Source organism: Myxocyprinus asiaticus, chromosome 25 (genome assembly GCF_019703515.2).
Source record: "Myxocyprinus asiaticus isolate MX2 ecotype Aquarium Trade chromosome 25, UBuf_Myxa_2, whole genome shotgun sequence".
Classification (NCBI taxonomy): domain Eukaryota; kingdom Metazoa; phylum Chordata; class Actinopteri; order Cypriniformes; family Catostomidae; genus Myxocyprinus; species Myxocyprinus asiaticus.
In genome coordinates, this window is record NC_059368.1 from 43875681 (window position 1) to 43892266 (window position 16586).

Genomic DNA, 16586 nt, shown 5'->3' on the forward strand with positions numbered 1-16586 from the left:
AAGTTCACATGGTGCAGTACCTGCGATTGGAGGCCCAACAGTCATGGGGACAGACATCATGCCCAGGAGGAAGCCGATTGCCTGCGACACGTTCTGAGAGCCCACCAGCTCAAAGGCGATGGGAGCCATGATGCTGATGAAACAGCCATCAAACAGACCCATGAGCAGACACACGGCAATCAGCCCGCCGAAGATGTGACACAGGGGAATCATCATGGACATCACGCCGATGACCAGGAACGAAGACACCTGGAGATAAACGGAGAGAAGCGAGGGTGAGAAACGGTAATTTTGTAGGTTGTAACGGAAACGTATAAGGATAGTTCACCCAAAAATGAAAATTCTCTCATCATTTACTCACCCTCATGATATCTCAGGTGTGCATGATTTTCTTTCTTCACCAGAACACATTTGAAGAAAAACAGAGACATATCTTAGCTCAGTAGGTCCTTAAAATGCAACTGAATGGAGATTTCTCTTTTGAAGCTCCAAAAATCACAGACAGACAGCATAAATGTCATTGATACGACTCCAGCGGTTAAGTTAATGTCTTCGAAAGTGACACAATCGCTTTTGGTGCAAAAAGATAAATATTAAGTACTTTTTTTTTAACTCTAAATCAAGAGAGGAGGAGGAATGCTGTACAGTATCTTGGTTGGTTTGGGTTTAGATTTGTATTTATCTGTTTCTTTACCCATAATGGTGCGTTTGTGTGCTCATCCTGGATGTCTCAACCGAGTGGAGAACGTGAGATTACGCCTGTAACATACCAACGCAAATACAACACACGAGAGACCGCGTGAACTCTGTGCTCTTGTGAACGCTCATACTGCTTCTGACTGGAAGCAATTGTTTATAGTTCAAAAGTACTGCAATATTTATCTTTTTTGCACCAAAAGTGATTGTATCTCTTCAGAGGACATTCATTTAACCGCAGGAGTCATATCGGTGATGCTGACTGTCTGTGATTGTTGGAGCTTCAAAAGTCTGATCATCATCCAGTTGCATTTAAGGACCTAATGAGCTAAAACATTTAAAAAAAAAATTTTTCATTTGTGTTCAGCAGATGAAAGAAAGTCATACACACCTGGGATATCATGAGGGTGAGTAAATGATGAGAGAATTTAAATTTTGGGTGAACTATCCCTTTAATCCATTTCAGTTGTTCCAAAGTGAAAATGACAGCATTATTTTGCTCCAGTGTTTCTTCTCTCACCTGTAGGTAGACTTTGTTGACTCCAGGTACGTAATCTGCCACTCTGCCGAAGATGAGCCGACCCACTCCAGACGTGATGCCGATACACATCAGCAGAACCTCTTTATTAGCGTCCTCTCCAAAGCGCTCCTCCACATGTTTCATCTGATAACACACACACACACACACACACAGACAGACTCATCAGTCATGTACAGTACAGAGTCAGTAACAGTAACCCAAAATCAATACAAAAACATATATGAAATTATATTTTTCATAAAGAAATGAAGGCTACATTTAGAATCATTAAGATTTTTTGCTGTTCAGAACACTTTACCCTCCCATTTCTCATTACTGTCACACATCCAGACATTTTCTTTTAACTATTCCCATTGTTTTCAATGATGATTCTCAAAACACAATCATTTTTATATTACTGATGCTGTTGTACAAAGATTCTTTTAATTAAAATCAGAGAAATTGAAAAACGGTACCAAAGGAGTACTACTGAGATGTACAAATACATTACAATTGAAAATATATATTATTTTTTCACATTGTGGAATAAGAATTGTGGTGTAAAATGTGTGTAATTGTCATGAAAATATTGTCACAATGTAAAATATCTTAATGGCCCTAAACAAGCGCTTCATTCTCCAGGACTTGGCATTAAGCATCATTCACTTGTCCAAGTAAAAATGTTAATTGTCCAGAGAGAAAAAGTGATTTTTTTTTCTGTTGTATGTTTTCTGAACTTAGGACAGATGCCAAACAGGATGCCTATGCATTCAACTCGATTATAAACCCGAGTTGTAATAATACTAAACAGAAATTACAACAATCTCACAGGGTTACTTTTCTCAGTTCTTATCTTGTTTTATTCACATGGAATGATTTTTAAAGTATATAGCCTACATCATGATGTGATGCAAACTTTAATATTTTATATACAATGACATAATGAAATTTCTGTCATCCTCACTCACCTTCAAGTCTGTATGAATTTCTCTCTTCCGTGGAACACAAAAGCAAATGCTAGGCAGAATGTTCATCTCAGTCACCATTCACTAGTCGTTTTATTTCATACAATGAAAGTGAATGGTGACTGAAACTAACATCTCTTTTTGAGTTCCACTGAAAAAAGAAAGTCATAGGCATACAAGTTTGCAACTAGGGAAGGGAATCATAAGGAATTTAACGATTCCGGTTTTGAGAAAAATTATTTGAATATGAGAAACGCAATCCTTATTGGTTTTACTGCCCGCTGCAGCCGGTTGCAAAATCAATAATAAGATGAGAGCAGATGTACATTTAACAGTAATTCTTGTAAAAGATGGGTTTGCAGATGACAAAAATGCAATCCAATAACTGATCCTAACTAGTCTATATTTTAAATTAAAAACAAATCTAAACAAACAAGAAATGTGATAGCAGATTTCATTCATTCATTTACTTATTTATTTATTTAAATTCCTTGTATTACAAAACTCGTGTCTTTATTAAAGACCTGTGTAGCTGCAGTAACTGTGTTCTGTTGTACTTCAGGCTTGTGAGACTTCAACAGTTCTTATTTCATTTTGAATTGGACATTCAGAACTTGTGCATCAATGTAAGACTAATACTAGACCGGACTAGACTGGAAGCGGTGTATGTTTCGCGCTGTAGATTCATAAGAGCTAGCTCATAAAAGTCATTTGTTAAGAGTATTTTATTACGGTGTTCCATCCACATCGGCGGCAAATTCACGCAGGGGAACGTGAACATTTGACAATTTTTACAAATGTAAACCCACTAAGAATACTCACTGATGCAAGTGAAAACACTGGAAACAATGCTGTGTAGGGGGGTGATATGTCCCCCCCAATCATGCATCTGTCCTTGTTTATATATTTTTATCAACGCTGAAAATAATTTTGTTTGAGATACCTTGCAATTGCGTGGCTGTGAGTCTGTCATATTGAGACAAAAAAGCCCCCCCTCCGCTGAATGAGTTGGTCACGTGGTACCTGTTACTTTTCTCAGCGCTGGCCAGGATGCATGAACTCAAAGTCGTTTATTATTACTAGATGATGATTTTTTAAAATGCTTTTATAGATAATGCTGAGGCGGATTTTCATTCACAGGTATGAATCCATGCAATTATCAGTTTTTATTAAAAATAACTATCCAGTGTAAAATGTCTCCAAATGGATATAAAGCATTCTTAGACTTAAATGTGGATGCAAGGAGGATTCGGTGTTCAGAGCATCAAGCGCCCCCTGCAGGCATAAAACTCACCAGTCAATGGCTGACAACGTGCAATTTCAGTGTGTAGGTCTGTAACCCACACAAAACTTTCATATGAATATAGAAAACATGAAATACATCACATGAGTCATATGTGGAGTCAGTGAAGATGTTAAAGGTGTCCATAGAAATGATCAGTAGTTTTTCATGGTGAGGAAAGCAAACAAGCATTTCAGATGAGCACGATAGAACTGTAATTTTCTAAAAGGGTAAATTTGTTGTGAAACATTAACCCTAATTCTTTTTCTGAATGTTTGATATGATACAGTGTATAAATATTCAAGAGTATGTATTGAATTAAGGATGACGTAATTATATGGTTAATTTAACTGTAAGAATTTAGAATACATGGTTAAAAACTGTGAAATGCTTTTACACGGGGCAAAAATAGTAGATATAATGTATAAATATATAATATAAAGGAGTTTTTCGTAAGATTTTGTAGGCCTAAATGGGAAAACTCTTGCGCATATGTGGGTACTGGAGCTGTTGCTATGGTTATGGATGGTGGCCGTGTGGTGCTTTAATGGCCAGGAGTAGTGAACTGAACGTGAACTTTCAATTCACATGAAACTGAAGCTTAAACACACAAATTCCAAAATATAACAGAGGAATTCGATTTACCAGACTCATATCCATCAAAAAAGTGACTTAAATCAGCTGTTTGGCTGCATTTAAATGACTGACTGAAGACAACGGATGTAAAACAAGCAGACAGATGTCATAGAAAGAAACACATCCTTGGGACAGGATGATCCACTAGTTGTCCAACAGCAAGCTAGTAAGTTTAATATTTTTAGCTGCGGTGATTTTAAAGTGATGAATTAAAGATGCCACTTTTTGTAATGTTTAAGCGTGCTGACAGCGTGCGGTGCATTTGTGTGTAGTTACTATCAGCGAGTAAACTTTGAAAAGTTGCGTCTTAAATCGTCCTCATTATTTATAGCATTGCTTCTGTGCAAATTCACCACATTCAACAATAAATGTCAATTTGAGTCATGATCGGACTTTAAATTGCCAGCTGTAAGCAATGTTCCCGTTATTATTCATAGTCCAAAAGTTTATTTGTAAGGTGTTGTGGACAGTATTTAGAGTCTGTTGCTGAGTCTTTTTGTTGGGGTGTCTGACAGACAATGGATTGCTTTAATAAACTGATGCAGAAGGAAAAAAAACAGTTTAATGCCGTGAACCACATGTTGCGCACCCACATTAATCTTACAGTTATGCACTTTTGAAGCACTCCGGTTACATTAGCACATCACTGAGCGCGGGATAAGCGGTGTTGTTTTTGTAACTCTTCACATGGTTCTTGCTGGATTAGCTGATATTTTCTCTACACTGTCACCTGACATTTGGAGAAGAGTGTAACCACAGTGCATGTGAAGTATAAATGCCTATGGCCGTCGAGTGCTGCAAAAAATATAAACAAGGCTTCAAACTCCTTCTCCATGGAGAAAACGTACATGTTCACACTGAGCAGGAGAATAGAGGTGTAAAATGAGTCCAGAAGAGGAGCGAGAGGAGGGTGAGCAAGTCCATGAAAGAGACGTGAGCCAGATGTGCTCTGAGGTTCCTGGGCGTTGAGGTCCTCCTCCCAAAATGCACCAATCTGAGAAGTGAAAAAGGGGAGCGGCCCACCCACTGTCCCATGAGAGCACTCAATCCAGCTCCACACACATACACACACACACACACAGTGTTGCGATGTGTTAAAATGAGGAATGTCAGTCAGAACATCATTGGGTCTGTTTGCCCTGACCGAATTGGCTTATTATTACCACTTTACAGACAACATAGTCTTTCATTTTCAATTATGGGTCATTCCTGGGATTTGGTAATATTTCAACTTGGGGGAAAAAACTACATTTGATTAATTGTCTGGATACTCTAAAACATTAGGCACATATTAAACCTCCAACAACTCATATTTTCCCACATCATGCATCAAATCCCTTTTATTATTTCCTCTTTTTTTCCGATTCGGACACCTTTTTTTAACCCCGTCACGGACATAATGGAAGTGGTTTGAAAATGATTCTACACAATACTTATTGTATGTACAGTATTTCAATTTAATGACTAAAAATACAAAATTTATGTTTTCTTATTTTTATGTGATAAAGCTACAAAAAGTCAAATTGTGTGTCTTGTTTTTTGTAAAAAAAATAAATAAATAAAATTCAGATATTTAACTAAAACCCCAACTTTTTTGAGCTAGCCCTTAACATGTCAGGCTGTGCTCAGCAAACAATATATAGATTTTTAATTGTGTTCCCATTTTAATGATCAAATATTATCACTCTGGTCTCAACCCCATCAAAACTCTCCAACCACTAGGCAACTTGCACCCACATATTTTTAACACCGTTACATTCAAATAAATATATAGAATTTGGAATGTATAATACATTGACTATACCATATTTTTATTACAATATTCATAAATGAACTGAATAACTCAACCCCGTCACAGGTTTACAATGAAGAAATGTGACAGTTTTGAGTGTGACGGAGTTGTGGATTTTTGCTCAAAATGGTCACTGTTCCTCGTGTGGTGTAGGACAGAAGACCACATAGCATGCATGAGTAAAGTATTTAAAATATAACAGCAGTAAAACATAACAGCCTTTAAAGCATTAATGTATACAGTTTAGCTTCTTCCACTATTTAAGATACCTTATTATAAAGACTGCAATAGACAAGCAAATAAATGACTGACCAGAAGTCTTATACCTTGGTTGCTTGTAGCTGTTGGTCCACTTCTGAAGATGTGTTCTCATGTTTAGCTTTAAAATGTCTCAACATTGAGGATGTGTTGTTATTATATGACAACTGCTGAGAACAAATTAAGCACTCAACCTACAGAAGAAGCCAAATAACCCCACCCCCCACCCCCCACACACACACTTCCTGACAAACAAATCCCCTTTCACCAGCCTTCTAATAAACATCTCCTGAAACGCCGCCACCTCGCCCATCTCCCTGCACTATTCCCTAAACGAGGGATCCCCAGCCGACTTCCATCCCCTGAGGATGACTTTCCTGCCATTCATGACTCTGGCTAGGACACAACTTTTTAAATATCTGTCCCCAATATTGACAGCCATCCCATCACCCAGGATACAGAGTCTGAGGCAAAATGAAAATTGATTGTCTAATACCTCACACATAATTCTGAACCTCCAACCAAAATTCTTGGATCTTAACACATCCCTAAAAAACATGTGTTGTGTCCCCGTCTTCTGAGCAGGTGGGTGTGTCTTTAAGACCCAACCTATACAATCTAGAGGGGGTCCAATAAAATCTATGGAAAATCTTGAATTGCATAAGGCGCACCCTTGCATCTTTAGATTCAGACTTGATGTTTTTTAGAATCCTAGCCCACACTCCCTTCTCCAATACCAAATTTAAATCTTTCTCCCATAATCTCTTGAGAGAAGATGAAGCTCTGTCCCCCAGACTCTGAATTAACAGGGAGTAATACACCGATGCCTCATGACCTTTTCCAAAAGCAGTAATCACTACTTCCAGGGTATCTGCAGCTTTAGAGGGGTGTATACTACTCCCAAAAATAGTACAGAACAGGTGGCACAGCTGTAAATACCTAAAGAACTGAGATCTAGGAATCTTAAAATGTTGAACTAAATTTTAAAAAGATCTCAGAACCCCATTCTCGTATAGGTCACCAAGTGTAGTAACCCCCCTCCCAATCCACTCTGACTAACAGAAAGGGAACTTATTAATATATAATTTAGGGTTCAGCCATATGCTTGAGGCAACATTTAAATAAATGTCAGAATTAAACACACTGGACACTTTTGTCCAAATCGCGTGTAAATGTGAGATAACGGGGTGTTAGTTTGATAGAAAGGCTTTGCAATGGTGAAATAGGGGCAAGGACTTCCTGTTCAATATAAAACCAGTGAGAGGCTCTCTCAGGTGGAAGCGACAAATGAGCCAAATGTCTGAGACTGAATGCATAATAATAAAACAAAATTTTGGGTAGGTCTAGCCCACCCTTGTCAATCGGCCTATGTAACTTGTTGAAATGTAATCTGGGACGTTTACCATTCCAAATAAAGGACTTCGCTATGCTATCAAATTGTTTGAAATAAGAGAGGGGGACATCAACAGGGAGAGACTGTAGCAGGTAGTTGAATTTTGGAATACAATTCATTTTAATAACATTAACCTTCCAAACCATCGATAAATGTAATGAAGCCCACCTACTCACATCGCTCAAAAACCTTTTTATTAAAGGGTCAAAATGAACTCTGACTAAATCACACAAATTTGCTGGGAATAAAATACCCAAATACTTAATGCCCTGTTTGGGCCACTGGAAGGCACCTGGTTGAAAAGCCGTTACTGGGCAGTACGCTGTCAGAGCCAAAGTTTCAGATATAGAGCAATTGACTCTGTAACCTGAGAATTTAGAAAAGGAATTAATAATCCTGTGGAGGCAAGGCATAGATCTAATGGGGTCAGAGACAAATAATAAAATATCATCTGCGTAAAGCAAAAGCTTATGCGCCACACCTCCCACCATCACCCCTGGAAAATCATCGTCCTTTCTTATTGTGGCTGCTAATGGTTCCAGGGCAAGACAGAACAATAATTGGGAAAGAGGGCAAGCCCGCCTGGTGTCCCTATCCAGAGTAAAATAATCTGAAATTAATCCATTTGTTTGTACCGCCGCTACCAGGTGTCTATAAAGTAACTTAATCCATTCAATAAAAGTATTTCCAAACCCGTATATTTCCAAAATCCTAAAAAGATAATCCCATTCTACCATATCAAACGCCTTTTCGGCATCAAGTGAGATGGCAGCAACTGGAGTCTGATCATTTTCCACTGACCATATGATACTGATGAAATGCCTGATGTTATCAGAAGAGCTGCGGCCCCAAATGAACCCCACCTGATCTGTATGTATAAGAGATGTCATAACTTAATTGGTTAGCCAAAATTTTGGACAAAATTTTAACGTCTAGTTAGATCAGGGAAATTGGACGGTAACTCTTACACTCGCTTGGATCTTTATCCTTTTTAAGAATAAGACTGATCCGGGCTTGCGTCATGGTTGGCGGAAGCTTTCCATTCTTTAATGATTCCATATAAACTTCTAACAAAAGTGGAGCCAGTTCTGTAGTATAAGGTCTAAAAAATTCAGCGGCAAAGCCATATGGCCCTGGAGCCTTGCCTGTAGGTAAGGCCTTAATTACCTCATCAAGCTCCTCCAAGGGTATCTCAGAATCAAGAGAATTTTTTTGCTCAGTCGTCAATTTAGGGAGATTTAATATTTAATGGTTCCACAAAGTTTCTAATATCTCCATCAGTAGACGAAGATGTGGAACTATAAAGATCAACATAGAATTCTTTAAAAGCATTATTAATATCAATGGCCGAGGTAAAATTTCACCACCAGCAGATTTCACAGAGGGAATGGTAGAAAAAGACTCTCTCTGCTTTATATATCTAGCCAAAAGCTTCCCTGCTTTGTCCTCCTACTCAAAATACTGTCTTGCCCTGAATAACCAAAACTCCACCTTCCGCGACAAAATAATTTTATATCTGTATTTCAATCGGGTCAATTCTCTGAGGCCATCAGACGACATTCGGCGCTTCAGCTCTGCCTCAGCACTTTTAGTATTCCCTTCCAACTCCACGAGTTCTCGTGCTTTGGATTTTTTGATGAAAGAGGCATACTTTATGATCCGACCCCTAAGAACTGCCTTAAGTGCCTCCCAAGCCATGCCCACAGAGGATACTGAGGACCAGTTGGTCTCCATATACACATTGATTTCAGCCTTTAACATTTGTTGGAAATCAGGATTTTGCAAAAGGGATACATTAAAGCGCCAACTATATGATTTCTTTTTCTCCATGTGTGGCAACACCTCTAAACTCACCAGGGCGTGATCTGAGACTAAGATGTTTCCAATTGAGCAATCAACAACAGATGAAATGAGGGACTTAAATATTTAAAAAAATATATTCTAGAATAAATCTTATGGACTGATGAAAAAAATGTATAATCTCTACCAGATGGGTTTAAAAGTCTCCAAATATCTGTAAGACCAAAATTTTTTACACATCCTGTGAAGTGTCAGTGTTGCTCTAGGGGGCTTACCCACCTTTGCTTCACTTTGATCAAGGACTGAATCCATTAATAGACTGAAGTCTCCTCTCAATATTATATAATGAGGGGTGCCAGCGGCTTGCAACATCCCATCAAGATCTATAAAAAAGCCCTGATCTTCAGCGTTAGGTGTGTAAATATTAACCAAAATCAACCTTTGCCCCTGAATTTCTGCTAAAACAATAATGACTCTTCCTAATTTATCTTTAATCTGTTTGATAAGTAAACATCTACAATTCAAAAGTCTCAATGTAATGACACCTCTGCTCTTACTTGAGCCAGCACTAAAGAAAACATGTCCACCCCATATCTTCCCAAATTGTTCAGCTTCCTGCGGGGAAAGATGCGTTTCTTGAAGAAACACTCTATCATATTTCCTTCTTTTAAGAAAAGAAATAACCTTTCTTCATTTTATGGGGTGCCCCAGCCCATTCACATTCCACTTGGAGAGAGACATTCTGCTCATATTAACATTTGACATTTTGACATATAAGAAAAAATAGATTGTGTGTCAAAAATAAAATTATAAAGACCACATTCCAACATTAGTGCAACAGTCAAACCCCGAACTTTTCCCAGAACCCAGTAAAAACAGAAAAAAAGAAAAACGTGCGCATTAACCCCGTGCACAACAGCGCCAACCTGCGTCTATCCCTCTAAACTCAAACAGTCGATGTACGCCTATGAGAGTCTCCACGACAACTTTTCTGTTGGATTGCTCAAGTCCGGTGTTTCTATACAAATTTTGTGAGACAGAATTATATAACAGAAAATAATCTATAAAACAAACTCCAGCCAATATGCAGAATAAACACAAAGAACATGTAGATTCATTCAGAAAACTGTCCCGAAGGTGTGTTCCTCCACAAAACAAGCTCGTTCAGATTCCTCGGGCAGTCAAACGAATGTTCAGTGAGCCGGCTGTTCATGAGTGCAGCAGATGACCTAATCCTTCCAATGTCCTGCAAAGAATACCCCACAAAACAAACTCCTGCCAACAGGAGGCATAAACACAAGGCACATGCAGATTCATCCACAACTGTCCCGAAGGAGTGTTACTCCACAAAAAAAACTCCAGCTGCTAGGTGGAACCAGCACAAAAAGAAATAAAATAGGCACCCCGTTTTCTCGGACAGTCAAGTGTATGTTCAGTGAGTTAAGCTCGCTTGGGGACAACGTGACACCATGACTTCCTCAGTCCATTGATTTATGAAAGACATCGCTTGTTGTGGGCATGTAAATATTTTGTGGCCATCCTTAGTATCTATTCTTAATTTGGCCAGGAACATCAGTGCAAAAGTGACCTTCCATTAATGTAAGAGTTTCTTGCATTCCGTCGATGCAAAAGTTTCTTGAAGGAGTGTTATTACAAAAAACAAACTCCAGCCGCTAGGCAGAACCAACACAAAAAGAAACAAAAAGGCGCCCAGCTTCCTCAGACAGTCAAGTGTATGTTCAGCGACTCAAGCTCACTTGGGAGTAACATGAAATTCACCAAATGGCTTACTCACCCCACTGTCTCTATAAAAGACATTGCTTGCTGTGGGCATGTAAATATTTTGCAGCCATCCTTAGCATCGATTCTCAATTTGGCCAGGAACATCAGTGCAAAAGCGATCTTCCGTTGATGTACGAGTTTCTTGCATTCCTTGAATCGATCACGTTTCTCTCGTCAAATTCTCAAAGTCTGGGAACAAGAAAATGTTGTTGTTCTTCCAAGAAATCCTTCCTTTACTCCTCGCCTCGCGTAACACGAGATCTTTATTGGATGATCTCAGAAATTTGGCCAGAATTGATCGGGGCCTGTCTCCTTCAGCAGGGGACTCTGTGAGCTCGATTTCCAGATTATGGCCTGTTATATCGAGCAGACTCGGAAAGAGTTCGTCTAGGAATTTCACCATATCTCAGCCTTCCTCATGCTCAGGAATTCCAACAATTTGGATGTTGTTTCGCAGATTACCATTCTCAAGGTCTTCCAACTTTTCCCAGATGCACTGCAAATCTGCCTTGGACACTAGCAGATTAGCAGCTAATTCCCTCTCCGATGACTCCAGATAATCGATCCGTCTCTCAACGTCCCCGATTCTTGTAACCAACTCAGAGAATTTTGCATCCATGGCCATAATCGATCAACGTATTACAGCAAGATCCAGCAGGTCTGCTACAACCTTCGTCAGCATTACAGACATGCTGGACAGTTGCCGCTGGATTTGTCCCGCTGTACCATCCAAACTGAGTCCCTGGTCTGCGGCCCTGTCCGGGGTAACGGCTTGAGCACGTAAGTGTCTTTTAATATCTCCAGAGCCCGAGGAATTTGAATTCTTTGACATGTTGACTTCTTAGAACAGTTATGTAGCAGGGTGTATCGAATCTCACGGGATTAAGACACAAAAAGAATTAAAAAATATCAAAGTGCGCAGAGCGACTTTGGCGCCATGTGACTCTCCCTGATTTAGTTTCTTAATTTTATGTGAAGGGGGATGAGTTGTTGAGCTTGACCACACACATCTTACTATATTACACTTTAAAATATGAATAAAAATTATGACATTTCTTACCTTTTTCTGTACCATGGTGTTGGAGACAGTTGAATGATGTCACTTCTGATTAATGTCACATATGGTCAGAACTAACATTTTTATGGGCTGAAAATGGTTGGTGTGACAGGGTTGAGTTCAGACTGAGGGACAAACTTTTATAGCCTGGTTTTTATTAAAAATCATGATCTTTCTGGTAAAATATATTACTCAGCACAGGAACACAAATAAATCTTTACATTAATGACAAAAATTATAGACAGTGTGCACTTTTTATTATTTTTTTTCTTGGTGCAAACTCAGTGAAGTGCCTCAGGGACATGACACATTGCTTGGTTTAAGACAGAAAGAAGATAAAGATTTTAATGCACTAATTCTTTTAATTCATTATAATGGACATATCAACATCTTGTAAAAAGCTTTCAACATTTCATTTTAGTGAACCACCACTTCATAAGGTCTGGGGGATTGAAATATTACTGAATCCCAGGAATGACCCTTGTATAACCAAGATTTACAGTTTAAAAATCTGATTGGATGACTCGCATTCAAAGCCACCCTGAAATAGCCGATACACACACACACACACACCTGTGACTGCACATCAACTGAATTCGACATTGCTCCAAACTGTCTTAAAACCATTAACAGCATATTGTACACTCACCGAGCACTTCATTATGAACAGCTTTTACCGCCAACACCAGGACGAAAATTGAAAATTAAGAATCAAATATATACTGTAGTGTAGAGAATTGATCATTCTTTAATTACAGTATAAATATGAAATATCATTTACATACACGGCTTCACGCTGCTGTGAACTTCGCAACAGAAGGCATGCTTTTTTACCCTTCTTTTTAGAAAAAACTTTATTAAGAAACTATATGTAGAAGTATCTTATTTTGTGATTCAATTATCTTGACCTGTACTGTGCAGTGCTATTATCATCCATTAGCCTGTATTCTCTTCTATTAAAGAGACTTTTTCATGGGCAGAGGTATTTGTTTTTTCCACTCAACAAATTCACAATAATGTATATATTTCCTCCTTGTTCACTGACTTGTTAGGGGGCGCACACCCTTCAGCTGTCGCAAAACGCAAACAGATGTGCATATTAACGTAATTCATGTCTTAAATATATTCTACACCATATAATATCATTTTAGAAATGTGTAACCCAAGTAATGGACTTAATTGAAGTCAGTAACTGTGATCTGATTACAAGAATTTTAAAAATGTAATGCGCAACACTACTTTTTGTATGAAAAAAGTAATTAAATTACAGTAATTAATTACTTTGTAATTAGACTACACCCAACACTGGTGCTGACGCTGTTTTTACGGCATTTTATAAATTTAATTTTTAAAGGAGTTAACAACAGCCCTTAATCATGGTCAGATCACAGATGTCTTTACTGTCACACTCGATGCTTCAGTAAATGAGTGTGAAACAAGTTCTTACAAGCTTGAGGAATTTCGCTGTCTATTTCAACTCTCCAGCAGTGCTGAATGATGGCAGTGCACTACTGTGAAAAATTCTGTCAAGAATTTACAAAACTGTTTAAAAAGCATCTCAGGGTGCACCTCATGAAGTTTCTTTCAAGAAGATCAAATATACGATACAATAGTTTTGATTTGTTCAATATTTTTTACTCACTGTGTAATTCCTATAGTTCCATTTAGTTTTGATGACTTTGCAGTGATAATAAAGAATGAGTAGGTAACCCTTGACTGACTGAGTCAGATTAGTAGCATGTTTGTGAATGCTTTACTATCCACTGAGCTTTATTGTCTTGATAGAGCAGGTCATAAAAGAATAAACGAATGGACACTGACTTCAAAAAGTGCTCAACTGCATATCTTGATGCCACAGCGCAAGACTGCTTGCCTCAGCAGGTTCAGACATGCGACATAATGATACTGTCAGCATCTATTGTGAACAAGGAAGAGTCTGTGGGTGAAATGGGTCACAAGATCGAGGGACTTCCTCCTGTAAGCGTTCAACCCTTCAGTCATTACATAATGCTGCTGACTCAGGTCAGGCTAATTCACCACACCGATGCTTCTCTATTCTGCGGTACTATTCAGTTCTAATACAGTTAGCACAAGGGGTCTGTGCTGTTTTATTCAAGCTGAAGTGTACAATTTCTGCGCCACTAGCATCACCAGACAAAAGTGCAGAAATAGTGATTGTTTTCATATAGGTTTTCCAAACACTCCCCCATCTGCCACTGGTCACACGAAAAGATGGTCCTACCACAAACTAACACTGTTTCACATGACATTTCAAGACATTTTTCTTCCCTGTAGTATCATGAAATGATGTCAGCTGGTGCAGAGACGAGTAATGTGAAAATACTGCAGCTGTTTATTAACAAAGTTGCTCAGCTCTTTATTGTTTGTCTGCCAATGAGTGCCAGCTATGCCAAAGATCATTTGAGAAGGCTGTGCCAACAAACAACTGCAAACATCCTTGCACAGGGAAGTGGGCTTCTCAAATCCTGCATACGAAAGAATGCATGGGAAGGCATAGAAAGTGTACATCCAGCACATAAACATACATATGTACTAAAGAAGGTGATCTAAAAAGTATCACAAATATAAAAAAAAAAAAACTATTCTCATTTTATGTAAAATGACTTAAAAGCTACACCGCTTCCTGTGATTCAAACATGCTTTTAGTCAACATCTAATAGGTTTAAGGCCATCTATATGCTAGTTTACACCTAAACGCTGACAAAATTACAAATTCTAAGGCTGCACAATATTGTCCTCTTCCTCAAGATACATTTTTCTTGTGTGTTGAACACACTTGTACAAATGCTTGATTCTTATGAAACCCCTCAAGAAAATGTCCCCAAAGAAATAAATTATTTTTCATAAAGAAATGAAGGCTACATTTAGAATCATTAAGATTTTTTGCTGTTCAGAACACTTTACCCTCCCATTTCTCATTACCGTCACACATCCAGACATTTTCTTTTAACTATTCCCATTGTTTTCAATGATGATTCTCAAAACACAATCATTTTTATATTACTGATTCTGTTGTACAAAGATTCTTTTAATTAAAATCAGAGAAATTGACAGTACCAAAGGAGTACTACTGAAATGTACAAATACATTACAATTTAAATAATATATATTTGTTTTAATGTTGCGGTAATGAGAATTGTGTGGTAAAATGTGCGTAATTGTCATAAAATTAATATCACAATGTAAAATATCTTTAAGGGGTCATGAAATGGAGAATCACTTAAGTATACTATAAAAACATACTGTAAATTTCAGAACTTAAAACTTCCTCCCCATATATATACGTATATATGTAGTACTGTGCAAAATTTTTAGGCACTTAAGATGTTTCACAAAAACATTTGTCTTAAGATGGTTATTTATATCTTCAGCTTTAGTGTGTCAATAGGAAAAATATGTTTTAGACTCCCAAATAGAAAAGATTAGAATAGAAGAACAGGGAGCTCTGCAACAGATGTCATGGCCCCCACAAAGCCCTCCATTGAACATCGTGTCAGTCTGGGATTACATGAAGAGACAGAAGCAGTTGAGACAGCCTAAATAGATAGAATAACTGTGGTGAATTCTCCAAGAAACTTGGTACATCCTATCTGCCAACAACCAAGAAAAACTGTGTCCAGGTGACCTAGGAGAATTGGTGCTGTTTTAAAGGCAAAAGTGGTCACACCAAATATTGATTTATTTTTTTTATGTTTACTGGACTTTGTATGATGTTAACTGATAAATGAAAATGTCCTGGTTACATTCGTAACCTCCATTCCCTGATGGAGGGAACGAGATGTTGTGTCGATGTAGTGACACTAGGGGTCACTCTTGGGAGCCCCAAACACCTCTGCTTTTTTGAAAAAAGGCCAATGAGAATTGGCGAGTGGAATTTGCATGCCACTCCCCCGGACATGCGGGTATAAAAGGAGCTGGTATGCAACCACTCATTCAGGTTTTGTGCTAAGGAGCCGAGACCAGGTCCCGGCCATTTCAGCGGGTAGTTCAGCGTTGTGGCAAGAGGGACACAACATCTCGTTCCCTCCATCAGGGAACGGAGGTTATGAACTATCACAACTATCTGAACTGTGTTACGTGAACTGGTGGTGTGTGACAGGCAGACCGCTGTGTGCCTCGTAGCCAGCACACCAGGCTGTCACGTAACCTCCCCCAATGCTCTTATGAGCGTCGAATGGTCCAACAGGAACAAGTTGACTGCCCAACTATAAGGACAGGCTAGCCCAGCCGAGGCCTCTTTTCCCCTCTTTTCTCCCCAAAAAGAGTGGAATTTGTTAACTGACTGGGAGCCATAAGTGTCTGCGTCAGGGGGTGTCCCTCCCAAGGGGAAGACACTGCGGAGACCACACCCCACCCAAAAAGAGGTTTATGTACGCTACCGTCG

General features: G+C 38.7%; 1 protein-coding gene across 1 annotated transcript in view; it reads right to left on the minus strand.

Annotated features, from left to right (window-relative positions):
- LOC127415831 (monocarboxylate transporter 10-like) overlaps positions 1-16586 on the minus strand; it is an 85203-nt gene that overhangs the window by 3397 nt on the left and 65220 nt on the right. The window contains exons 4-5 of the mRNA XM_051654811.1: positions 1217-1360; positions 21-249 (exon numbers count right to left, since the gene is read on the minus strand). Coding sequence (XP_051510771.1) covers positions 21-249; positions 1217-1360 — 373 coding nt within the window. The remainder of the gene's footprint in view (positions 1-20; positions 250-1216; positions 1361-16586) is intronic.